At 44.0% G+C, this 27290-nt stretch overlaps 1 protein-coding gene across 1 annotated transcript in view; it reads right to left on the reverse strand.

The window, feature by feature from the left end:
* Positions 1–64: 64 nt before the first annotated feature.
* The window catches only part of LOC124775293 (rab3 GTPase-activating protein catalytic subunit), a gene marked incomplete at its 3' end in the record, with an annotated part of 470052 nt that continues 442826 nt past the window's right edge, over positions 65–27290 (reverse strand). The window contains exons 10-12 of the mRNA XM_047250130.1: positions 16768–17075; positions 8278–8377; positions 65–228 (exon numbers count right to left, since the gene is read on the reverse strand). Of these exons, the coding sequence (XP_047106086.1) occupies positions 65–228; positions 8278–8377; positions 16768–17075 (572 nt within the window). The remainder of the gene's footprint in view (positions 229–8277; positions 8378–16767; positions 17076–27290) is intronic.

Genomic DNA, 27290 nt, shown 5'->3' on the forward strand with positions numbered 1-27290 from the left:
GCTGGGCGGCACGCGACAGCAGCGCCACGGCGGCGGCGTGCGACAGCGGCGCCAGCAGCAGCCGCCCCACGTCGGCGGGCCGCGCCGCCTCCAGCCAGTGCAGCACCTTCTCCGCCTCGCGCGTGTCGTCGAACAGCCGCTTCTGCCGGCGCGCCGGCACCGGCTTGGCCGCCTCCCACGCCTCCACCCACGGGTTGCCCTTCAGCTGCATGCGCACGCTCAGGCAGCCTGGCCACAACAAGAGATTAGATTCGATTAGATCAATTATTCATTCCATAAACCCATAAAAGAGGGAATCATCCTGGGTGTGGAACATGTCAGATAAACACATTACAAAAATGTAATTAGAAAAACTTGAGCTTAATTAATTTTAATTATCCTCAGTCAGTAAACAGTAAAATTATGTACATGAATTAAATTTAAAGTTATAATATTTACATGTGTAATACTTACATCTGCTTTCATTAAATCCATCGTTCAGACATTTGCTAGTTTCTTGGCTATTACAACCAAGTATTATCAAAAATTAAAGTAAATTATTCATTTCAGTGATCGTCAGTTAAGAACAGTCAGATTATGTACCTTCCACTATTTACAGACTTAAGATTTACATCTGCTTTCCATACATCCATTATTCACACAGTAGGTAGTTACTTGGCTGTTACAACCAAGTGTTGTCAAAAATTAAAGTATAATAAATTTTCTTTAAAATAGCCTACTGCACTTGTTGAGAAACTCATGGATGGAATAGAAGGAGTTAGCCAACAAAAATTCTTTTAAATTATGTTTAAATTGTGCCTTGTCTGAAACTAAACTTAATGGTTGCTATGGTTGCTGGTAACTTGTTGAAAATATGCCTTGCTGAATACTGGACTCCTTTCTGGGATAGAGTAAGTGATTTTAAATCTTTATGTATATTGTTCTTATTCCTAGTATTGATACTGTGTACTAAGCAGTTAGATGGAAAAAGAGATGTATTGTTTACAACAAACTTCATTAAGGAATAAATATACTGAGAAGCTGTGGTTAATATGCCCAATTCTTTGAATAGGTTTCGACATGATCTTCTTGGATTTACACTACTCATTACTCTTATTATACGCTTCTGAACACTAACAATTTTTTCTGTTTGTGGAGTTACCCTAAAATATGATATCATATGACATAATGGAGTGAAAATAAGCAAAATATGCCAGTTTTTTATATTTATATCTCCTATGTCTGACATCATTCGCATTGCAAACACAGACTTGTTTAGGCGCTTTAGCAGTTCGTTAGTATGTTGCTCCCAACCGAATTTATTATCAAGTTGTAATCCCAAGAATTTTACTCTCAACTTCTCCTATTTCCATGTCATCATATTTTATACACACACCAGAAGGAAATCTCTTGGAAGGTCTGAACTGCATATAGTGGGTCTTTTCAAAGTTTAATGACAGTGAATTGGCTATGAACCACTTATTAATGTCAGTAAACATTTGATTAGCTGCCCTTTCTAAATTTATATTTCATATCCCATTTATTGCAATGTTTGTATCATCTCCAAATAAGACAAACTTGGCGTCTGGTAATGTAACAGATGACAGGTCATTAATATACACAAGAAACAGTAGTGGACCTAGTATGGAACCTTGGGGAACACCACATGAAATCTCTTCCCAGTCAGATGATGTCTGATTGCCTATTGTTGAAATGTTACGTAATGACACCCTTTGTTTTCTATTAGTAAGATATGACTGAAAACACTTTGCAGCACTACCAGTGACGTCGTAATATTGTAATTTATTTAAAAGAATTCTGTGATTCACACAGTCAGACGCCTTTGACAGGTCACAGAATATGCCAGTTCGTTGCCTCCAATTTGTTGTCCAATGAATTAAGGACATTTTCGCTGTAGGTGTAAATAGGTTTCTCAGTATCAGAACCCTTAAGAAACCCAAACTGTGACTTTGACAGTATGTTATTTTCACTAAGGTGCTTAAGTAGACGCTTGAACATAACCTTTTGAAAGCTTCTTGAAATAGCTGGCAAAAGTGAGATCGGTCGGTAATTTGATGGCATTTCTTTGTCCTCTTTCTTGTGGAGAGGTATAACTTCAGCATATTAAGCCAGCCTGGGAATGTTCCTGTGACAAGTGATTGATTACACAAATAACTTACGATATGACTAAGCTCACATGAAAACTATTTTATTAACTTTGTTGATATGTCATCATAACCACTAGAATGCTTTGATTTCAAGGACTTTATGATGGATTCTATTTCTCTGGGTGAAGTAAGTGTCAATTCCATTTTACTGAGATTTCTTGTGTGCACTGGTCTCAGATATTTCATTGCATTATTTACTGAACCTGACAACCCCATGCTATCAGTAACAGAGACAAAATACTTGTTTAAATGGTTTGGAACACAACATGCGTTTGTTACCAGGGTTTCATTTTTTTAGAGCAACAGGGTAGTGGTCTCAACGACGAGCAAATTACAAACCATAAGATGACAAAGCTGCGCTGATAGCACATGAGGATGCTCAGGAAAATAAGATAGACAGATGAAGACCATGTGGCCAAACTAACATTACAATATAACATAACAATTATTATCGTAAATAACATTTTATCGGTTTTCAACCCGCCTCATTTTGAATGATCATTCGAGTTTCTGAAGCCTGCCTCCACCGCGGTCGGCAGGAGCAAAAACAACTGACTTTAACAAGGCAGTATTGTGGGCAGAACATTCATATACAAAATAAATAAACAGGATGCAAAAGTTGAGTCCTAAGGTAATTATTCTGGGACTAGTGGATTTTACTCCTGAAAACGATAGCGGATGCAGAGGTCGAAATCTCGTGTGCTTTGTCTGAAGTGACGTGGCTAGAAAATCGTGAAGATTTTATTGAGGCACGCCACCACAACAATCTCCAAGGATACAACTATCATCACGTTTTTAATTAAACATGAAATCAGTGAGCCTACAATATGGATACTAATGAACTTCAGCAAAGCATTGACAACGCCAGCTTTGACATTACGCTCAGAGAAAAATGAGACAGTTACAACTTTGAGTCACTGTGCTTCGAAAGCTACTTGAAAACAGACACCAAGGTCTTCTCTGTGGGAGTAAAAAGTCGCCTTGGAAGCATGTTCTCTTATGAGTGCCGCAAGGGTCAATACCGCGTCCACTATTGGTTTCCTCGTCGCTTCTGTTCTCTTGCACGAGTATCGTTTCTATGCCGACGACGTCCGCCTTTACCTCAGTGCCAGGCCTAAAAAATCAATACTGCAATCGTGCAGATGAATGAAGATCTGTCTTCAGGGAAAGATGCTTGCAAAACTTGTAACTTTTTCTGTATTCTTTTCGACGATATTCCAACACCTCATTAAAAAATCAGTGTTCAATTTGGGTGTAGCTTTGGGTGATCAACTCGACTGGATAAAAAATATTGTCGCCATACCTAGGAAGACTTCCGCTTGCCCCTCTGCCCTCCAAAAGTTTCAGAACGTATTTCCGGAGGAAGCGAAAGGTAAACTTGTACGATCACTCGCTCAAGCGAACCTTCACTATTGCGGTGTAACCCAACGACGCACGAGTAGTGAAAACACTAAACGTTTAGAACTAACCGTGAATGCGTCCGTGCATTACACCTGAATCACTTGTCTATTTGACCATGTCACTGTTCCACATACACGGTACACTGGCTGCGGTCAGCCGAGCTACATGACTACCACGTGCTTCGTCTATTTCCTCAGTGTACACGCATCCTAGCATCGGAGATTAAGCAGTTTTCATCTCATCATAACTGAAACACAAGGTCTCACTTATCCACTGCCCTGACTGTGCTCATCCACAAGACAAAAAAAGTCCTTCCCTGTCGCTGCTGTCTGTCTCTATAACAAACTATCCTACACACTCCGTATAGTTCAATGCCCTATGGGTTTTAAGCAGAGGCCGAAACATCTCGTTCTGACATCCTCATAACGTTTCCCCAAACTTAACGTAGACGACCAGTTTCTTCCTCTGTGAAACACTATTCCAAATGCTTCCATTTTTCATCTCAGTTCCTCATCTTCCTCTGTTCATTTCTCAGTCGGATACTTGATCTTTCATTTCCCTGTCTTCATTAACTGCGTTTCATGAATTCCTCTTATTAACTTCCTTCTCGTACATGTTCAGTGGCTGCATGTGTGTTCTGTAGGCCCCAAATTCGAACATTGTGTTTGTTTATCTGACTACTAACATGGAAAGTCGCTTCATCACTGAACAGAATGCCTTGTGCGAAAGTCTTATCATTGCCAATAGCATCAAGAATCTCGTTACAAAATGCCACAAGTTTGCGTTTGTCATCAGTACGGAGAGCTTGTAACAGCTGTAACTCGTATGGCTTCGTAACCAACCTACGTCTCAAAACACGCGAAATTATTGTTGTAGGCAGTTGTAACTCCCGACGAGTTGATTTTGAAGGGCTACGTTTGAAAGCAGTTTGAATTCGTGCAAGATTTTCTTCAGGAACACGAGGGCGGCCAGGACTCTTTCCTTTACTTTACATACACATCCTGTATCCAGAAACTATCGATACCATCTGCGAATGTTCTACCCATTCGGAGGATCAATTTGGTACCTCAACCTGAAACGTCTTTGCACTGTAATCACGGAATTGCACTTCGAAAACTCGAGAACACAAAATGATTTCTGCTACGGAGTACCATTTAAAACATGACGGTTACCAAGCAAGACAGAAGACAACTGACATCTAGCGGCTATTAATATAAACTAGACTACGTATTCGTTTCTCAAATAGCCGAGCCGAAGCGCAGTGATCGATAATTTGGACAAAATAATATTTTATAATACGTATATTCTTTTCGAAATACTCTGTATTTATAAAAAAATGGCACCTTCAACGCCCCTCGCCTATTGCTCTGTACTAGTAGATGTGGCTCTGTTTTTGTAAAGGGTATCATGTTTGCCTGTACTTTAAAGACGAAAGTATATATTTTCATTCAAGTGTGCAATGTACTGCCGGCTGTATTAATAACTCTCAAAACAAGTTTATATTATACGAGGGCGATTGAAATGAAAACTTCAAGTACTTATAAAAATGAGGAAATCCAGAAAAACTACAGATATATAATTTTTTTACTTACTCGTCATGACGTGTGATAAAGGCATTCCACTGCTTCGAAAGTGGATGAAACCTCCTCTTTTCGGTTTTGAATCTCGTGCACCGCGGTTTCCACCTCTTTATCACGTGAAATGCTTGCCTTCCAGCGCTTCTTCCAGTCGTCCGAACAAATGAAAGTCGCTGGAGACGTGGGCTAGGTCTGGTGAGTAAATCAGGTACTTGAGACAATAGAATTTCAAATCCTGTATCGTTGGTACGCTTGAGAGGGCAGTATGGGCACGAGCACTGTCGTCTTGCAACGAAACAAGACCAGTCCAAAGTCCACGTCGCTTACTCCTCACTGTAGGGCGAGGATGATTTCGTAGCAGATCGAGCATGGATTACTGGTCACTGTGAATGATCTGCTCAAAGTGTTCCCTAGTGCGACAGTGATCTATGCAGACAGTACAATGTGTCCCTCATGAAATTTCTCATGCTCTTTGAAATCTGCTTTCCATTAGATCGTTTAAAACAGGGTGCTAGCACTAACAGGCAAGCTGGGTGGCTGATTAGTGGAATGAGGAGACGGCTACCCAAACATTTACGAAACGTTCTCACACTCGCACATAGAACTGACTCTGGACGCAGACACATGGGGGTACACAGATTTTGTCCTGTGGTGGGGGTGAGGGGGGGGGGGGAAGAGGGTGGATATGAGAGTAATAACCTTAGGTGTACAGTCTCTTCAAACCCTTAATCAGCAGCAGCTGAAGATATACAACAAAGTGGGAATTATATCGAAACGTTAGAAGCAGTCACAACAGAGCTGCAGCAGTCCATTACAAATAGTACTATAACTGTTATATAAACTGAAGTTGTGTGTGTGTGGGGGCGGGGAGGGAAGGCAAGGGAAGGGACTAATTCTATCAGCTGCATCTGGAGGAGTTTATGCGGAATCAGCGGCGACTAGTGAAAATGTGTGCCGGACCGAGACTCGAAACTGCGCAACCCGGAAACATTGTTTGTCGCATTCGTAGAACTACTGTTAATGTTTAAAAATGTCATTCGGAGGAAAAAATGCATGTGGTATACAAATAGAATAGCTAATTCTAGGGATAAAATTAAATCATCATGATCAGTCGTGAAAGAAGTGTCTGGCCAGCAGCGCAAGGACTAAGCCATGAAGTCAATATGTAGTAAAATTTTTTGTTACTGATTAGTCAGTATTTTAACAGTCACTGTCTGCATATAACAGGTTAATTAAATAAAAACACAGTTTCTACAAGGATTCAATAATCCTCTTAGAAAATGGCTTTCCAGGACTGCTATGTGAAGTACACGTCGGCGATACTGGCACAAGGAAGTCTGAAACAATAATTAAAGCGCTAAAGACCAAGGATCCTCATGGATGTGATGGGGTACCTAGTAAGCTTCTAAATCACTTCCATGTAACGCTCCAAAATTACCGCTTTTGCATCTAGAAAGGGAGTGAGCACGGCTTTTCCTGTCGGTTGTTGAGGCGGATTTTTTAGTTTTGACAGAGAGCTATGTCGCCATTACTTGCTAGAGCTTTTCACTATAGCTTAATGACAGTACGCCCAGGTTTCAACTTTCGCAATAATTCTGTCCATAAATCCATTATCTTCGACATGGAAATGGCACAAAAGATCCGCACAATCATCGGCCTGACGATGTTTCAGTTCAGAAGTCACCTGACGTGGAAACCATCTTGCACACACATTACTGACTCTCAGCACATCATGGAGAATATTTTCCTCTGAACCAAAACTAACAGCGAAAACTGTGGCTATTTCGTCTACATTAATTCGCCTGTTTTCCTTTCCAGCCTCTTTCAATGCGGCAACATTTTTGTTTATCATCGGGATGTGCTCGTGCGTGGAGTGTCTTCCATAAAAGTTACGATTCTTTTTTATCCTTTCTGGACCAAGCATACACTTGCTTGCAAGGACAAACACTAAACTATGATTTCATCCAGCAATGCAGTTACACATGTTTACCAGGTTCACTGCTCACAAATCTTATTACAGATTGCTCCTGCAACACTGTGTAGGTCCACAGCGACGAAGACGTTATCATTGGCAAGAGTTCCTATTCTTTCCGCGCCGCATCAATAGGCTGCCGACTACTGGTCAGTTCTGGAAACAGAAAGGTAACTTCTGCCAACTGGCAAATGGACAGCCAATTTTTAGGAATTTAATTTCACTTTTAAGATTTTCATTTGAATCACCCTCGAAGATTTTATTTTATTTTAGAAACAATGTTTGGGTATTTTAATAATGTAACTCCCTGGCAGATTAAAACCGTGTGCCGGACCGAGACTCGAACTCGGGACCTTTGCCTTTCGCGGGCAAGTGCTCTACCAACTGAGAAGAGCTTCTGTAAAGTTTGGAAGGTAGGAGACGAGGTACTGGCAGAAGTATATCTGTGAGCGCGGGGATTGAGTCGTGCTTGGGTAGCTCAGTTAGTGGAGCACTTGCCGGCGAAAGGGAAAGGTCCCGAGTTCGAGTCTCGGTCCGGCACACAGTTTTAATCTGCCAGGAAGTTTCATATCAGCGCACATTCCGCTGTAGAGTGAAAATTTCATTCTAGATTTTAATAATGGTCGCGGTTGAATGGCAGCAGTGTACCACGCCAGTTCACTTTTGTCCTGACAGGCGAGACAATGAAATAACGATAAAGAAAACAGTAAAAGATCCAGCAGTCTGTTAACCCTTGACGATGAAGATGGTGAATATCTTTGAAAGCGTGAATTTTAACTCACAAATAATGCGCCTTGAACACCGAGAAAATTTTATACTGCATCTCAACTACATGTGTAAACCTTAACCTTCCTCTACGAGTTGCTCTACGTTATAATGCTTACAAGATATGCTTCAGAGATATAGCAGCCGCGCGGAGTGGCCGCGCGGTTTGAGGCACCATGTAACGAATTGCGCGGCCGCTCCCGCCGGCGGTTCGAGTCCTTCCTCGGGCATGGGTGAGTGTTGTTCTTAGCGTTAAGTTAAAGTAGTGTGTAAGTCTAGGGACCGATGAGTTCGGCAGTTTGGTCCCTTAGGAATTCACAGACATTTGAACATTTGAATTAAAGGTATAGCAGTGTGTTCTGCACAGCAAACGCGATTACTCGCTGAGCAAAACGCAGTTTCTGAAGCAGCTTACCTTTCTTCTGACCAAATTCATCCACACCGTCCTCTTCCTTCCAGTCTGGAGGCGAATACCAGCGGATGAAGTCCTCCAGCACAGCTCCAGGATTGGCTGCCTGAAGCAATGCAAAAACAGACAGTCAGTGGAATTGTATACCATATGATAAAGGAAATGGGACCTGCATAGGCTGAAAGAGTCAGACGTTGTTGAGAGTTTCTGAGGGAGCAGTAACCAACGAATGACTAGAATAGGAGGAAGGTATACAGTGGAAGAAGAATTGTTAGCTCTGAGAGATGAAATAATGAAAGCAGCAGAGGATCGAGTAGGTAAAAAGACGAGAGCTGCTTGAAATCCGTGGGTTACACAGGAGATATTGAATTTAACTGATGATAGGAGAAAATATAAAAATGAGGCAAATAAAGGAGGCGAAATGGAATAAAAACCTCTAAAAAATGAGAATGACGGGAGTGCAAAGTGGCTACGCAGGAATGGCCAGAGAACAAATGTAAGGATTTAGAAACATATATCACTAGGGGAAAGATAAATACCGTCTATAGGAAAATTAAAGAGGCCTTCGGAGAAAATAGAAGCAGCTGTGTCAGTGTCAATAGCTCAGATTGTAAACCGGTTCAAGCAAAGAAGGGAAAGCTGAAAGGTGTATATAGAGGGTCTATAGAAAGGTAGATGAACTTGAAGGCATTATTAAGGAAATGGAAGAGGGTGTAGATGAAGATGAAATGGGAGATATGGTACTGCGTGAAGAGTTTGACAGAGCACTGAAAGATCTAAGTCGAAACAAGGCCCGGGATTAATGACATTCAGTCAGAACTACTGATAGCCTTGGGAGAGCCAGCCTTGACAAAATTTTTCCACCTGGTGTGTAAGATGAAAGAGAGGGGGCAAAATACCCTCAGACTTGAAGAAGAATACAATAATTCCAATTCCGAAGAAAGCTGGTGCTGTCATGTGTGAATATTGCCGAAACATCGGTTAAATAAGTTATGGTTCCAAAATTCTAACACGAATTATTTACAGCAGAATGGAAAAACTGGTAGAAGCCGACCTCGGGGAAGATCAGTTTGGATTCCAGAGGTACGTAGAACACGCTAGGCAATAATGACTCTATGACTAATCTCAGAAAATAGGATCAGGAAACGCAAAGCTACGTTTATAGCATTTGTAGATTTAGATAAAGCTTTTGACAATCAAAAAATGTGTGTGAAATCTTATGGGACTTACCTGCTAAGGTCATCAGTCCCTAAGCTTACACACTACTTAACCTAAATTGTCCTAAGGACACACACACACACACACACACACACACACACACACACACACACACACACGCCCGAGGGAGGACTCAAACCTCCGCCGGGGCCAGCCGCACGGCTTTTGACAATGTTGACTGGAATACTCTCTTTGAAATTCCCAAGGTAGCAGGAGTAAAACAAAGGGGGCGATAGGTTACTGACAACTTGACAGAAACCAGACGGCAGTTACAAGGGTTTAGGAGCAAGAGGGGGAAGCAGTGGTTGAGAAGAGAGTGAAATAGGGTTGCAGTCTATCGCCGATACTATTCAGTCTATAGACAGGCAAGCAGTAAAGGAAACCAAGAAAAATTTGGAGTAGAAATTAAAGTTCAGGGAGATGAAATAAAAGCTTTGAGGTTTGCCGAGACAGCAAAGGACTTGGAAGATTAGTTGAACGGAATGTACAATCTCTTGAAAGAAGGACATACGATAAACATCAACAAAAGCAAAACAAGGATAATGGAATGTATTCGAATGAAATCAGGTGATGCTGAAAGATTTAGATTAAAAAGCGAGAGGCTTGAAGTGGCTGATGAGTTTTGTTATTTGGGCAGCAAAATAACTGATGATTGCCGAAGTAGAGAGGATATAAAAAGTGGAGCTGGCAACAGCAAGAAAAGCGCTTCTGAAGAAGAGGAATTTGTTAACATTGAGTGTATATTTAAGTGTTACATCTTTAAGAGTTTTTTGAAAGTATTTGTATGATTTGTACCATGTATGGCAGTGACACATAGACGATAAACTGTTTAGAGAAGAGAATGGAAGATTTTGAAATGTGGTGCTACAGAAGAATGCTGAAGATTAGATGGGTAGATCATGTAACTAATGAGGAGGTACTGAGCAGAACTGAGGTGAAAACTAATTTATGCTATAGCTTGAGCAGAAGAAGGATCGGTTCACAGGACACATTCTGAGACATCAAGGGATCACCAGTTTACTACTGGACGGAAATGTAACGGTATAAACTGTAGAGGAAGACCAGGAGATGAGTACAATATACAGATTCAGAAGAACGTCAGTTCCAGCAGTTAGTCGGAAATGAAGAGGCCGCACAGCACACATGCACACATTAGTATGGAGAGCTTCATCAAACCAGTCTTATGGTTGACTGGCACATAGTAGTCATATGCCCAAAAGTTTCTCAAGTTCATTTTCAATCTTCATCATATTCATTTTTTGAGCTATACACCCTCAGGCGTTTCAGTTTAAGCCACCACTAGAAATGCATTAAAAGGATTTCGATAGATTATACATCGTAAGGTTCCCATAAACAGGCGCCAACATGGAATGTCCCTTTCTCCCATCTGTAACGGTCATGCTGTGTTTTGACACACTCTTCGTTTTCTCAGAGTTATCAAATTTGTCCAACACTGTTGAAGGGTACAAACATGGGCACCTTCCAGTCTTTTACGCAGTAGAGAAAGACACAGTGACGCTGTCGTCACCTGAATCAGATAAGAAGCCGTTAATTGGTGGAAAACCTAAGAAGTAAGACCAAAGAGACCTTTTTCGGTAATCCTATTAGGTACTAGTTCCAAAAGTACATATGGCTACCGTGTGCAGCGTCACATAATGAAAGGGACCAAACAACCTTGAAAAATGAGGCCTGTCGCTTCAAAGACTTGCTGGAAGGACATATCATCACATACACATAAGCTACCATGTTCTTTAAGAACACATCATTCATAAAAGACCTTTGGAAATTGAATTATTGCATCCCTAAGTCACTGTTAACTACCGAGTCGGTCCCCACTGCAAACTTTCTCCTGCAAAAATTTGCAGTGAACGATATCGCAGCAGGCAGGGAGCTACTGGTGTCGCCTCGCCAAACTCACGGCTATGAAGACACTTGTGAATGCGCTTTCCGATTACATATACCTGTGACCAGCATAATTTCAAATAATGGACTGATACATGAACAACGGACCTTGCTGTGGTGGGGTGTCCTGCGCGACTGAACGACACAGCCACCCGTACCATAACGGCAACCCAACAGATGGCACCAGTGCAGAGGACAGACAAACCTGTGGCTCCTCAGAAGATGCAGCAGCCTTTTCAGCAGTTGCCTGGGCAACAGTCCAGATTATTGAGTGATCTGGCCTCGTAAAATCAACCAAAATGGCCTCGCTGTGCTGATACTGGGAACTGATAAAGCATGAGAAACTACATCCTTTACTTTTCCCACTCACATGCAGCTCTTCTGTATGGTTAAATGATGATGGTATCTTCTTGGGTAAAATACTCTGGAGGTAAAACAGTTACCCATTCGTACCTACGGGCGGAGACTGCTCAGGAGAATGTCGTCATCAGGAAAAACAAAATCGGTGTTCTCCCGCTCGGAGCGCGAATTCTAAGATCCATTAATAGCGCAGGTAGGTTAGCAAATTTAAAAAGGGAAAAAAGGATAGTTTGTAAGTTAGATATACTGTGGGTTAGCGAAGTTCGGTGGCATGACGAACAAGGCTTCTCGTCAGGTGAGTACAGGATCATAAAAATAAAAGTCAACAGAGGTAATGCAGAAGCACAGCTTGCCGGCCGGAGTGGCCGTGCGGTTCTGGGCGCTACAGTCTGGAACCGAGCGACCGCTACGGTCGCAGGTTCGAATCCTGCCTCGGGCATGGATGTGTGTGATGTCCTTAGGTTAGTTAGGTTTAATTAGTTCTAAGTTCTAGGAGACTGATGACCTCAGAAGTTAAGTCGCATAGTGCTCAGAGCCATTTAGAAGCACAGCTTATAATGAATAAGAATACAGGAATGCGGGTAAGCCACTATGAGCATCACAATAAATGCATTATCGTAGCCAAGACAGGCATTAAGCAAACAGCCACCACGGTAGTAAAAGATAATACACTGAAGAGCTAAAGAACTGGTACGCCTGCCTAATATCGTATAGGTACCCCGCGAGCACGCAGAAGTGCCACAACAAGACGTGGCATGGACTCGACCAATGTCTGAAGTAGTGTTGGAGGGAAATGACACCATGAATCCTGCAGGGCTGTCCATAAATCCGTAAGAGTACGAGAGGGTGGAGATCTCTTCTGAACAGCACGTTGCAAGGCATCCCAGATATGCTCAATAATGTTCATGTCTGGGGAGTTTGGTGGGCAGAAGAGTGTTCCTGGAGCCACTCTGTAGCAATTCTGGACGTGTGGAGTGTCGCACTGCCCTGTTGGAACTGCCCAATTTTATCGGAATGCGCAATGGACATGAATGGACGCAGGCGATCAGACAGGGTTCTAATGTACGTGTCACCTGTCAGAGTCGTATTAGCGGTCCCAAGTCACCGTAGCTACATACGTCCCACACCATTACACAGCCTCCACCAGCTTGAACAATCCCCTGCTGACATGCAGGGTCCATGGATTCATGAGGTTGCCTCCATACTTGTACACGTCCATCCTCTCGATACAATTTGAAACGAGACTCGTCCGACCATACAACATGTTTCCAGTCATCAACAGTCCAATGTTGGTGTTGACGGGCCCAGGCGAAGCGTAAAGCTTCGTGGCGTGCAGTCATCAAGGGTAGACGAGTGTGTCTTCGGCTCCGAAAGCCCAAATCGATGATGTTTCATTGAACGGTTAGCACGCTGACATTTGCTGATGGCCCAGCATTGAAATCTGCAGCAATTTCCGTAAGTGTTGCACTACTGTCACGTTGAATGATTCTCTTCAGTTGTCGTTGGTCCCGTTCTTGCAGGACCTTTTTCCGGCCGCAGCGATGTCGGAGATAATGTTTTACCGGGTTCCTGATATTCACGGTACACTCATAAACTGGTCGTAAGGGAAAATCTCCACTTCATCGCTACCTCGGAGATGCTGTGTCCCACCGCTCGTGCGTTAAAACTCACTTATATCTTGATAACTGCGCCAGAAACTTGTTGTCTTATATAGGTGTTGGCGACCGCAACGTCGTATTCTGCCTGTTTACACATCTCTGTATTTGAATATGCATGCCTATACGAGTTTCGTTGCCGCTTCGGTGTATGTCAGCCACCTCCGCAGATGATGAAGGGACTGAAAGAATGTAGGCGAGATAAAACGAATTATTCAGATAGTTAAGGGAGAGAAAAATTTAATTTTGAGCGGTGACTGGAATTCGGTACTAATAATAGGAACAAAAAGAAAAATAGCAAATTATGTACGGATGGAAAGAAATTAAAGAGGAAGCCTCCTGGCAGATTTCTCACAGAACATAATTTAATCATCGTTAACACTTGCTTTAAGAATTATGAAAAAGACTGTAAATGTGGAAGAGACCTGGAGACACTGGAAGGTTTCAGATTTCATGTATAACGGTAAGACAGAGATTTCTAAACCAGTATTTAAGCTGTAAGCACTTCCAGCGGCTGATGTGGACTCTGACCACAATTTAGTGGTTATGAATTGTACATTAAAACTGAATAGATTGCAAAACGGTAAGAAATTTAGGAGATGGGACCTGGATAAGTTGAAAGAACCACAGCTTGTTTAGAGTTTCACAGGAAGCATTAGGCAAAGATTGACAGAAACAGGAGAAAGAAATGCAGTAGTAGAACTACTAAAAGCCTTGGGAGATAGAGCCGTAGCAGAAATATTCCAATTGGTATGTAAGATGTATTAGTCACGGGACATACTCCCAGACTGTAAGAAGAATGTAATAATTCCAATTCTAAAGAAAGCAGGTGCTTAATAGGTATGAACATTACCGAACAATTAGTTTAGTAAGTCATGGTTGAGAAATACTGACACGAATTATTTACAGAAGAATGAAAAAACTGGTAGCATCCGATCTCAGTGGAGACCAGTTTGGGTTCTGCAGAAACATGCGAGACGATACTGATCCTACGACTTATCTTAAATGATAGGTTAAGGAAAGGCAAATCTACATTTATAGACTTCGTAAACTTGGAGAAAGCTTTTGACAGTGTTGAGATGGAATGCACTCCCTTAGCTGTGGGATTTCGCACAGTCCCTTCTTAAACTATCCCTACAGTGTGAGACCCACACACACGCCTATTCACCAAACTTCGAGTTTCTGTCTTTATCGGTTTGGGCTGGGCGATTTTGAGTCAGTCAGGACATTGCCTTTTATACAGGATGAGGCATTTAAAATTGTTTGTCGGAATATTTGGAGAAATAAATGGGATTAAAAAAAAGTGGCCATAAAGGTTGTTCTCCTCCAAGAGGAACATTCATTAACATAACGCTCGACCCCCTGCACCACCCCCGGGGGCTGGACGTGGGATGGCTTTGAAATCTTAAATAAAAAATCCTATTTTTTTATTGTAGATTTGGATTCTCCATGAGAAAATATGTAACTTTTGTATGGAACATTTCTTTCATTTCATGATAGATGGCGCCATAGTCGGCACACATGAATACAGGATAACAATTGTTGCAAAACGGTAACACCTCACAAAAATAGACATCCGATTGGAAAATCAATGTACATTATTTGATATTTGGGAAAATGCTATCATGTGACACCTTCTAACCTCGCGCAATGCATTCATAGACTACATTTGGCGTTACCCAGAAACAACGACGTGGAGGTAGTAGTAATGTGTTCCCTTCGGGATGCTTGATTTTGGTGAGTCCCCTTGCCTCGCTCTATCTGGGGCTGCTTGATTACTGAGATTCCCCTTGTCTCTCGCAACTGTTTCAGTGCAGCAGATGTTCGAAATGTTGTGTGTTGTTTCTAATGTACATTGGAACTGTGTGTCTGAATGACAATCGACATGTATTAGTGCCTCTGTGGTAAAGTTTGCACATTCGTTGCAAATTTGCTGCCGCGGGGGTTGTTCGTACATCCATGTAAACTCTCACTTTTATCCATCCCCACAGGAAAAAATCGGCAGAAGTCAATCGGATAAACGTGCGGGCCACGTCTGAGGATCTCCTCGTGCAATGCATCCACCCGGATAGTTTCGTTTCAAAACTTCTCGAGCTAGTGGTGAATAATGCGCTCGGCATCCATCGTGCTGAAACCATTTATCCAGTCTCGTCTGAAGTGGAACGTCGTCCATTAGTATGGGTAAAACATTATCCACAATGTCGCCGTACATTTGAGCAAATATATTACCTTCTATGAAGAATGGGACAATTACCAGCGTACCTAAAATACCGAACCAAACGCTGAAAATCCATGAGCGTTGATGTTCAACTTGCCTTACCCAACGGGGATTCTCCACTGACCAATAATGTATATTTTGTCGATTCAGTTGACCACGGTTCGTGAATTTGATTCATCAGAGGAAAGTATCTGTGAAATGAAATTATCATTGACTGCCAGTTGTTCCTGGCAGTAAAAAATAGGGGTTCCTATTTAAGATTTCGAAGTCAAAAATGGTTCAAATGGCTCTCAGCACTATGGGACTTAACATCTGAGGTCATCAGTCCCCTAGAACTTAGAACTACTTATACCTAACTAACGCAAGGACATCACACACATCCATGACCGAGGCAGGATTCGAATCTGAGACCGTAGCAGTCGCGCGGTTCCGGACTGAAGCGCCTAGAACCGCTCGGCCACCACGGCCGGCATTTCGAAGTCACTCCCCCCTCTCGTACCCAGGTGTGGTGCAGGGGAGTGGAGCGTTATGTTATTGGATGTCCGTCTTCGAGGTGAACAACGTTTAATACCACTTCTTTTGTAATCCGATGTGTATTTCACAAAATATTCCGACAAAGAGTTTTAAATGCCTCAGCTGTATATAGAGATTATGCTTAAAGAAACCATACGACAAATGAATAAATAAAAGAATGTGCAGACACTGCACTCACTGAGGCTATACCAACGTTGAAAATCAGCATTCTGAAATGGAGTATTTTACATTCTGTAGAATACATGCAGAGTATGTAGAATGTCTCCGTTGGTAGCGCTAATTCTGGACGTAGGTATAGCACGAAGGAGTGCAGTGTCTGTAAATTTTATGACTGACGATGTAATTTATATTACTTAGTGACAACAGTGAGAAATTCATGGATGTTATTATCTGATGTCATTAATTTCATATCCCTTAGTATGACGGTGTAAACGTTTTTATGAACCTGATGATGGTCTGTGGCCGAAACTCGTTCTTCAATAGAGAAGCTTTAACAGCAGGTCTTGGCGGTAAATCAGTAGGCTCTTGGAACATTTACGAGCTGTGGGGCGCCACTGCTTAACACGAATATCGAGCTGCGGGGCGCCACCTGCATCGCGAGGGCCCCACCTTGAAGCACTCCATGTCGGAGAGCAGGGCGGCGCTCATGATACGCGCGCGCAGCTGGGCGGCGCGCTCGTCCGTGCCCAGCTGGACGAGCACGTCCTCGTCCTCCTGCTGCTGGTCCTCCGTCTTGGGCGTGTGCTGCTGCGTCACCGGCACGTACAGCGGCTCGCCCGTGCGCAGCAGCCGCAGCTGCGGATGGCGCGACAGCCGGCCCGCGGGCCGGTTCCACAGCGAGTGCCGCGGCCGGTCGCCGCCGCCCCCGGCGCCCGCGGGCGCGTCCGCCGAGCAGTCGAAGAACTCCTCGTCCGACTCTGAAAGAGAGCCGACAGAGCGCACCCGTGCGATACACGCCACTTGAAATGTACACTGCACAACGCAGTTAAAGGGTCACTTTATCGAAATCACGTAACTGTCTCCTATCGTGACGCACAAATGTGAAATTAAGCACAAAGCTGCCTACGAGCTAGGACTATCGAAAGTTTTCAAAAACATCAGGCCTCAGACATATCTATACTTAAGAAGATTTCTCTGTCAGTCCTCGTTATATCGGAAAAAGTTATCGATAGATCGACGGGAAAAATATCGCCGTGCTGGCCTGCAAAAATATCGGCTGCACATTGCAAATATACTGCCAGTTTCAGAGCTACCAGTATGTATACAATGTGCAGCCGATATTTTTCTAGGCCAGTACGCCGATATTCTTCCCGTCAATATATCGATAATTTTTTCGATCCATCTAGGGCTGATAAACAAATCTTATTAAAGTTACACTACTGGCCATTACAATTCCTACACCACGAAGATGACGTGCTACAGACGCGAAATTTAACCGACAGGAAGAAGATGCTGTTATATGCAAATGATAAGCTTTTTAGAGCATTCACACAAGGTTGGCGCATTCGGAAGGACGACGGTTCAATCCCGCGTCCGGCCATCCTGATTTAGGTTTTCCGTGATTTCCCTAAATCACTCCAGGCAAATGCCAGGATGGTTCCTCTGAAAGGGCACGGCCGACATCCTTCCATATCCTTCCCTAATCCAATGAGACCGATGACCAAGCTGTCTGGTCTTCCCCAAACCAACCAACCAACCACAAGGTTCGCGCCCGTGGCGACACCTACAACGTGCTGAGATGAAGAAAGTTTCCAACCGATTTCTCATACACAAACAGCAGTTGACCGGCGTTGCCTGGTAAACGTTGTTGTGATGTCTCGTGTAAGGGGGAGAAATGCGTACCATCACGTTTCCGACTTTGATAAAGGTCGGATTCTACCCATTCACGATTGCGGTTTATCGTATTGCGACATTGCTGCTCGCGTTGGTCCAGATCCAATGACTGTTAGCAGAATATGAAATCAGTGGGTTCAGAAGAGTAATACGTAACGCCGTGCTGGATCCCAACGGCCTCGTATCACTAGCAGTCGAGATAACAGGCATCTTATCCGCATGGCTGTAACGGATCGTGCAGCCACGTCTCGATCCCTGGGTCAACAGATGGGGACGTTTGCAAGACAACAACCATCTGCGCGAACAGCTCGACGACGTTTGCAGCAGCATGGACTATCAGCTCGGAGACCATGGATGCGGTTACCCTTGACGCTGCATCACAGACAGGAGCGCATGCGATTGTGTACTCAGCAATGAACCTGGGTGCACAATGGCAAAACGTCCAGGTTCAGTTTACAGCATCATGATGTTCGCATCCGTGTTTGGCGACATCGCGGTGAACGCACATTGGAAGCGTGTATTCGTCATCGCCATACTGGCGTATGACCCGGCGTGATGGTATGGGGTGCCATTGGTTACGCGTCTCGGTCACCTCTTGTTCGCATTGACGGCACTTTCAACGGTGGACCTTACATTTCAGATGTGTTACGACCCGTGGCTCCACCCTTCATTCGATCACTGCGAAACCCTACATTTCAGCAGGATAATGCACGACCGCATGTTGCAGGTCCTGTATGGGCCTTTCTGGATACAGAAAATGTTCGACTGCTGCCCTGGCCAGCACAATCTCCAGATCTCTCACCAACTGAAGACGTCTGGTCAATGGTGGCCGAGCAACTGGCTCGTCACAATACGCCAGTCACTACTCTTGATGAACTGTGGTATCGTGTTGAAGCTGCATGGGCAGCTGTAGCTGTACACGCCATCGAAGCTCTGTTTGACTCAATGCCCAGGCGTATCAAGGCCGTTCTTACGGCTAGAGGTGGTTGTTCTGGGTACTGATTTCTCAGGATCTATGAACCCAAATTGCGTGAAAATGTAATCACATGTCAGTTCTAGTATAGTACAGGGCTATGACAAATGATTGAAGCGGTTTCATAAATTCACTGTAGCTCCATTCATTGACATATGGTCACGACACACTACAGATACGTAGAAAAACTCATAAAGTTTTGTTCGGCTGAAGCCGCACTTCAGATTTTTGCCGCCAGAGCGCTCGAGAGCGCAGTGAGACAAAATGGCGACAGGAGCCGAGAAAGCGTACGTCGTGCTTGAAATTCACTCACATCAGTCAGTCATGACAGTGCAACGACACTTCAGGACGAAGTTCAACAAAGATCCACCAACTGCTAACTCCATTCGGCGATGGTATACGCAGTTTAAAGCTTCTGGATGCCTCTGTAAGGGGAAATCAACGGGTCGGCCTGCAGTGAGCGAAGAAAGGGTTGAACGCGTGCGGGCACGTTTCACGCGTAGCCCGCGGAAGTCGACGAATAAAGCAAGCAGGGAGCTAAACGTACCATAGCCGACGGTTTGGAAAATCTTACGGAAAAGGCTAAAGCAGAAGCCTTACCGTTTACAATTGCTACAAGCCCTGACACCCGATGACAAAGTCAAACGCGTTGAATTTTTGGCACGGTTGCAACAGCTCATGGAAGTGGATGCGTTCAGTGCGAAACTTGTTTTCAGTGATGAAGCAACATTTTTTCTTAATGGTGAAGTGAACAGACACAATGTGCGAATCTGGGCGGTAGAGAATCCTCACGCATTCGTGCAGCAAATTCGCAATTCACCAAAAGTTAACGTGTTTTGTGCAATCTCATGGTTTAAAGGTTACGGCCCCTTTTTCTTCTGCGAAAAAAACGTTACAGGACACTTGTATCTGGACATGCTAGAAAATTGGCTCATGTCACAACTGGAGACCGACAGCGCCGACTTCATCTTTCAACAGGATGGTGCCCCACCGCACTTCCATCATGATGTTCGGCATTTCTTAAACAGGAGACTCGAAAACCGATGGATCGGTCGTGGTGGAGATCATGATTAGCAATTCATGTCATGGCCTCCACGCTCTCCCGACTTAACCCCATGCGATTTCTTTCTGTGGGGTTATGTGAAAGATTCAGTGTTTAAACCTCCTCTACCAAGAAACGTGCCAGAACTGCGAGCTCGCATCAACGATGCTTTCGAACTCATTGATGGGGACATGCTGCGCCGAGTAGGGAGGAACTTGATTATCGGCTTGATGTCTGCCGAATCACTAAAGGGGCACATATCGAACATTTGTGAATGCCTAAAAAAACTTTTTGAGTTTTTGTATGTGTGTGCAAAGCATGGTGAAAATATCTCAAATAATAAAGTTATTTTAGAGCTGTGAAATCGCTTCAATCATTTGTAATAACCCTGTATATTTGTCCAATGAACACCCGTTTATCATCTGCATTTCTTCTTGGTGCAGCAATTTTAATGACCAGTAGTGTATATGTAAAAAATTTCTTAATCAGTCCTCGATGTATCGAAACAAATTATCGATATATCGACGGTGACAATATCGACGTACTGTCCTGTAAAAATATCGGCTGCACACTGCAAATATACCGTCAGTTTCAGAGCTGTATATTTAACTATTGATTTATTAATAGAAAATCTGTACAACCACAAACTAGCAACCTTCTTATCCCCCTCAGGGCAGGAATTGAGAGGAAAACGATGCGATAACCACTTCGCTAACAATGGTAATTGCAGGTTAGTGACGCAATAAAATATGTCCTATGGGTCCGTCACGTATTTGATTTGTCCCGGACACTTCATGTTGACTTCCCTGGTTTTTCATTTCTGCAAACGCCAGCGACCTAGCAGTTGTAGTGTTAAAATTGCATGATGAAATTAAACGCAGCATTTTCTGTTGGTGGTGCCGAGCGTCGATTACGTCAGCATTTCCTCTCAGACGTCTCCGCCCACCGCAAAGACCACCCCTGTCATTAAGATTTTTGTTCATGATTTTCAGCAACTGTCTTTGTAGACTGTCGATGCAAAGAAATGGCGCACTAGTTGCGTTAAAAATTGTTTTTTGTCGCAAGTGGTCTGCTATTTCTTCACATAGGATATCTTGACATTCCATTCACGACCCCCCCCCCCCCCCTCCCCGCCACGATCCTCCTCCCCCGGCAGTGCAATCACACTTCTTCTTTGGGTCACCTATACTTAGCAAAGGGGTTCTCTCCAAGCGTGAACGTGCATCGTTTTCCTTTCAATTCCTGCTTTGTGGGGGATAGGCATGTTGCTAGTTTGAGGTTGTACAGATTTTCTGTTAATAAATTAATACTTAAATATGCATCTCTGAAACTCGCAGTATATTTGCCATGTGGAGCCGATATTTTTACAGGCCAGTACGTCGATATTCTTCCCGTCGATACATCGATAATTTTTTTCGATGCACCTAGGCCTGATAAAGAAATCTTTTTAAATATAGATATACCGGAGGCCTCACACAGTCAAAGAGAAAGACTGGACGCGAGGAAAGCTCAAAATATAGTAAGACTCCTTCACACAGTGAAAGTAAAATTATGTTCTACAACATTTTCAAAAGAACAACTTCAAATATTAAAAAAAAAATGTGAGAAAAATATAATTTAAAATGAAAATACCACGAATCGATACTGCCACTTCGATATCGATGCATCGGGAAAATATCGCCAATATATGCAGATTTGTTTTTGGAAAAGTATCCATACATCCATATTTTGTCAACACACCTATAAGAGAATCGCTGAAACAACCGGTTTTTGTTTATATGGTTTTTTCCCACACCACTTTAACCTGATTGTTAAAACCGCTCAAAGTAACCGGTCTCTGATACAAGATATTTTCGGTTTTTTATTCCTATTATTTACTGCATTAAACATAAAAATCTAGCAAAGATTGAACAGTTTTGACTCACACAGTATCGAGACACAAACAACAAAATATTACATTATACAGGCAAATAAAAAAAATTAAAAAAGCTTTGAACATTCACCGTCCTCTGGTTTTCTCGAAAAGCGCCAACCGGCGGAATACTACAAGAAATTTGCAGTATTGTTCTACTGATTCTAATTCTTTGAAACTCTGTTCAAAAATTATGCTGCAAACGGGGATCACAACACTATTTGGGCATTAAGAATAGTCAGTGCCGAAGGATGAAATGTCACGTCGAACGACTCTGTTTTTCGTGTTACTCTGTCCGTTTTCAAGGACTACAAGCGGATAAAGGCATAGTATGTACACACAGGCAGCAACAGAGCTACTTTCTGTTTTTGGTTCAAATGGATCTGAGCACTATGGGACGTAACATGTATGGTCATCAGTCCCCTAGAAATTAGAACTACTTAAACCTAACGAACCTAAGGACATTGCGCACATCCATGCCCGAGGCAGGATTCGAACCTACGACCGTAGCGGTCACGCGGTTCCAGACTGAAGCGCCTAGAACCGCACGGCCACACCGGCCGGCTTTCTGTTTTTATCGCCTACTGTGAATTATTGTTGTTAAGTTTTTAAGGTATTCCTGTTACTATCCTTTCCTTCCTCTTTTCTATTTTATAAAAATGGCACACAAACCTTTAATGTTTTAAACCAAATGAAGCGTTGTACTTCGTTACTACGTGAGTTCGTAAAAATATTTCCAGACTAGGGTTGGATCCGTTCTACAATACAACGGATGTCCGGAGGCGACAGCGAGACACTACAGTACAGACGAGCTGGGGCAAGTCTCACACACTGCACGTACATGCATACCTTAAGCCACGACACACAGCAACAGTAGTGTTTCAGCTAAGCTGTACCAGTACTTACGCCGTGTGTCTGTTGCTCGTACCCGTTGGCGTTGTTGTTAAAATAGCACTGATCGCTTTTTCCGTATTCTATAATAACGCAATATTTCTAACTGATGTCAATTTTATCAGTAAAAATTATTCTTTTTTTTTAAAGTTTATTTACAAACGAAAAATTTTACAACTGCTGCTACGGCTAATTGTTATTTCCATTTTGTACTCGGTTATTAGTAAAAAAAATAAAAAAAACACCTGCTGTAACCGAAACCAACGAAATACATCAAAGTATCGGTTATTCAGAACTGAAACACCAGTACCTCGTTTAACTGGTCGGTTTTTCACCTCGCTATTATGAATTTCGTCTCTAATGGTGCAAATGCCTCACCCTCGGGCTCGACGTCGCTTTAAACAGCAAGGTGTCCACATATGTGAAAATGGCCATGTCTCTTGTAAGGTGCGTCAATGATGTCTCACTGGCACCAAATTTCACAACACTACCCGACGCCACGGTGAAAGTGTCGCGCGATGGAAGGGTCGCCACACTCTTTCTTACATATTTAACCACTTGTTCCGACTTCCCTGCGATGGAGTTAAGAACAGCGACGCACAGCGTACATCGTTCGAAACACGCGCTTTTCTTAACCGAGGCCGAAGAAAACAATTCAGACCTACCGCCGCTCAGAATCGACGCAGAAAGGCCTCAGGGTTGGCATAAAAGGCACCAATGAAACCATCGATTTTCCTGTGGGCTTTGATTCCCACACGTTTCGCGATCGAAAACAATGGTTCGCAATACGATGTGCAACAGGAGGACGTTTTCGTCAATCTTTGACGCCAATGGAAGGCTGAAAAGTGTAAGCAACCTGTGCTGCCTCGGATCACGTTCAAATTTCGTCCTATGGTTTTGAACAATCCCTATTGATTCCACTCTGTATTAACTAAACTAAAGCTAACTCTGTCCGAACAGATCTCAGAAGCCCTAACGGTACTGACCGACTGCCGTGTCATCCTCATCCTATAGGCGTCACCGGATGTGGATAGGGAAGAGTGTGAGGTCAACACTCCGCTCTCCCAACCGGTGTCAGTTTTCGTGACCGGAGCCAGTCAAGTAGCACCTCAGTTTGCCTCACAAGGACGGAGTGCAGCTCGCTTGCCAACAGCGCTTGGTAGACCAGATGGTTACCCATCCAACTGCTAACCAAGCCAGACAGCGCTTGACTTCGGTGATCTGACGAGGACCGGTGTTACCACTGTGGCAACGTCGTTGCCCTACCATCATTTACACCAGGGCAAAAATTGAGGTCGCACTGCATTTTAAAGGGGGTCAGATCTCGTTAAACGCGATTGCACCCTGACGATGTCTTTAAGAGTAGCGCTGAATCGTCCGGGGGGTGTCAGCTGCGTCGAACTTTGTCAAGAACCGTGTATGTCCGTCAGACATGATGTCTGAAGTGATCGCTGTATCAAGCAGAAATCTACAAATACCAGTCTTTGAACGCTTGCCCCTATTTTGACCGAAACCGAGGTTGGAATATTGCTACACGTCGGTCAGGGTGCTTGAAGATGGCGTAATAAATCAAAGAAATTGGTAGCCCAATAAAATAATGTCGAAACAGACCGCTGAAAGGTGTTTGATTTGACATTCTGTTTTGTCAAGAACGTTCTGCTGCTCATCGCATGCAAACTGTCTTTTTCGATCGCTAAACGTGTGAGAATCAACGCCCCAACGAAACCAGATGGTTTCACTGACGCCCTTTACTTCAGCCCCTGAGACCTCTGTGTGTCGATTCTGAGAAGCGGTGTGTCTGAAATGTTTCCCTCGGCCAGCCGTAAGAAATGCGCCTGATTTCAACGCTGTGTGTCCCGGTTCCCACCTCCATTTCACAGGCGTCAAATGAAGGGGTGAATTGTGGGGCAAGAGTTGGTGTGACGTGTTCCAGCCGGCCGTTGAGGCCGAGCGGTTCTAGACGCCTCAGTCCGGAACCACGCGGCTGTTACGGTCGTAGTTCTACTCCTGCCTCGTGCATAGATGTGTGCGATGTCCTTAGGTTGGTCAGGTTTAAGTAGTTCTAAGTCTAGGGAATTGATGACCTCAGATGTTAAGTCCCATAGTGCTCAGAGCCATTTGAACCATTTTGATGTGTTCCGGCGCAACGACAAGCGCCAGCTTGAAGATTAAGAACGATACAGCAGGCAGGGCTGTGAGATGACGTCAGCCGACAGCACGCGGACTGGGACGTCACCACGACAGGAGCGGCCTCTACACGAAGAGAATAAAATCAACGCGCCGCCTAGCCTCGGCCGCACTAGAAGAGCTGTGACTTACGAACTTGTGTGATTAGCTTACATCGAAATTGTTTCTATCGAAGGACATTGATTATTTGCACATCGCCAATTGTTTGCAACACCACCTTGTACATACGCAAGTTAAGTATTGACAGTTGAATTACTGTAATATACTCCATTAATGAGTTTGTTTGTATGTTGTCCAGCTATCCGAGAAAACAGTTTCCTAGGCAACGTATAAGAGAGAAGTGGGCATGATCCCACATTGACGACGAGGATTCACAAACAAGTTCCGCGTCTTGCGGCCACGGAATTTTCTTTTGTTTTGCTGGTGCCTTAATTCTCCCTTGTGTTTACTTTGCAGGGGTGTTTACTTGCTTTAACAGTCTCTTTTGCTAATCAGTGTTTTCAGGTGGGCGTTTCAGAAATTTTATTTGCTTTTGCACTTTTTTTTTCTTGTTTGCCTTGTCTGTTCGTTGCATTTGTCACTTCCAACATGCCCACCCCGCCTATACCATTCCCTGCTCAGACGACACAGCTGCACGCGTTAGATGCCACGCAGTTAACGCAGATGTTTCAGTTTCAAACGCAGCAAATCTCTACCCTCCTCAACACTATGCAGCAGCTACTGGCCAACGCTTCGCGCCGGACAGAACAAGCACCCGCCAGTTTCGTGAACAAGAAGAGGAATGGCTTGAGCGGTTGCAACAGTTCGAAGCACACATACTTGCTCACAACATATCAGGTACTGTGAAACTTTCCTATCTATTATCAACAGTAGGAAGTGCAGTGTTCTGGTCATCTCAAAAGTTGTTTTCTAACGCCACTCCAAATGAACTTAATTATGAACAGGTTGTAGATTCGCTCACCAACTATTATGACCAACAAGTGAATGTGGTAGCAGCAAGGTATCAATTATTTAATTGTAAAAAACGGTCATAACAAGCTTATCGCGAAACAGATTTGAAGGGTATGATGTGGAAATGCAAATTTAAATGTGCTTGTGGTGCTTTATACTGACATGTTACGTTGCATGATGCGATCATGTACGATGTACCTGATGTCAAACTCAGAGAATATATTCTGAAACAGTACGATCCACCGTTTCAGCAGGTTGTGCAAATACTAGATCAGTACGATTCAGGTGCCCTGTCAGCCAATAACTGTGAGCAGCCAGCAATTTGCCGGGTTGAGTCAGACCATTCAGCAGCAGCTTACGTCCCCCCAGGGGGTCCACAACTCTTTTGTGGATACGTGCGTAACGAGCACGGGACCCCGAGCTAATGTGGCCCTCCTTCCTTTCCGGGCTGCATACCTTCCTTTTCCGCATCCTTCCCTCCCCCCATCTTCACCCCTCCTCCCCTCACCTCTGGCTCTTTCCTTCCCTTTCTCCCCCTCTGGGAGTATGGTTTGTGCCTACGTCCGGAGACGGACGCTCGTAAATGTACCGCATTCTTCGCCTTCTCTGCTTGTATGTCTTCATCCTTCCTTTGTCCTTCTCTTTTCCTTACCTCTTCTCTTTACCCTTTTCTCCGCTGCGGCGTTTGAGACCCCTCTTCTTTCCTTTACCTTTCTCTTTTCTCCTCCCTGTGCGTGTCTGAAGGCCGACCCACGCATTTCCATGTGTAGCTGGTGACGGGGTAACGCGTAATTCCCCGCCCCGGGTAGACAGGTAGGACACGTACATACCCCCTGGTAACGGCCAGGCCCAGGGAGGGGTTATTACCCGAGCTGATACCTTCCGAAAGTGCCGATTGGTCCCTCCGTCCGTTTGTCGGGAGGTGTGACCTGAGGTGTGAACAATCACCTAAGGCGGGAGTGCCCTCAGAGAGGGCCCCCACAAGGGAGGAGCGCGCCATCGGAGACGCCGGTAATCATGGGGGATTCTTCCGCAATGGTTTCCTCACCTTCCACTATGTCTGCTCACAAGCGAAAGTTCACTGAGTCTCAGCCACAGACAGTTCTTCCATCATTGTCACAGTTCCTTGTTGTTTCTCGGTCTGACGAAGGTCACGACTTTTCCACGGTCAACTCTTTCATTATTCAGAAAGGTGTTGACGCAATTGCAGGTACTGTAAAGTCTTGTTCCAGATTACGGAATGGCACCCTGTTGTTAGAAACAGTCAGTGCCCTCCACGCACAAAAATTGCTGCGTACTTCACTGCTCCACACCTTCGCTGTCCGGGTTGAAGCGCACCGCAC

Source organism: Schistocerca piceifrons, chromosome 2 (genome assembly GCF_021461385.2).
Source record: "Schistocerca piceifrons isolate TAMUIC-IGC-003096 chromosome 2, iqSchPice1.1, whole genome shotgun sequence".
Classification (NCBI taxonomy): Eukaryota; Metazoa; Arthropoda; class Insecta; order Orthoptera; family Acrididae; genus Schistocerca; species Schistocerca piceifrons.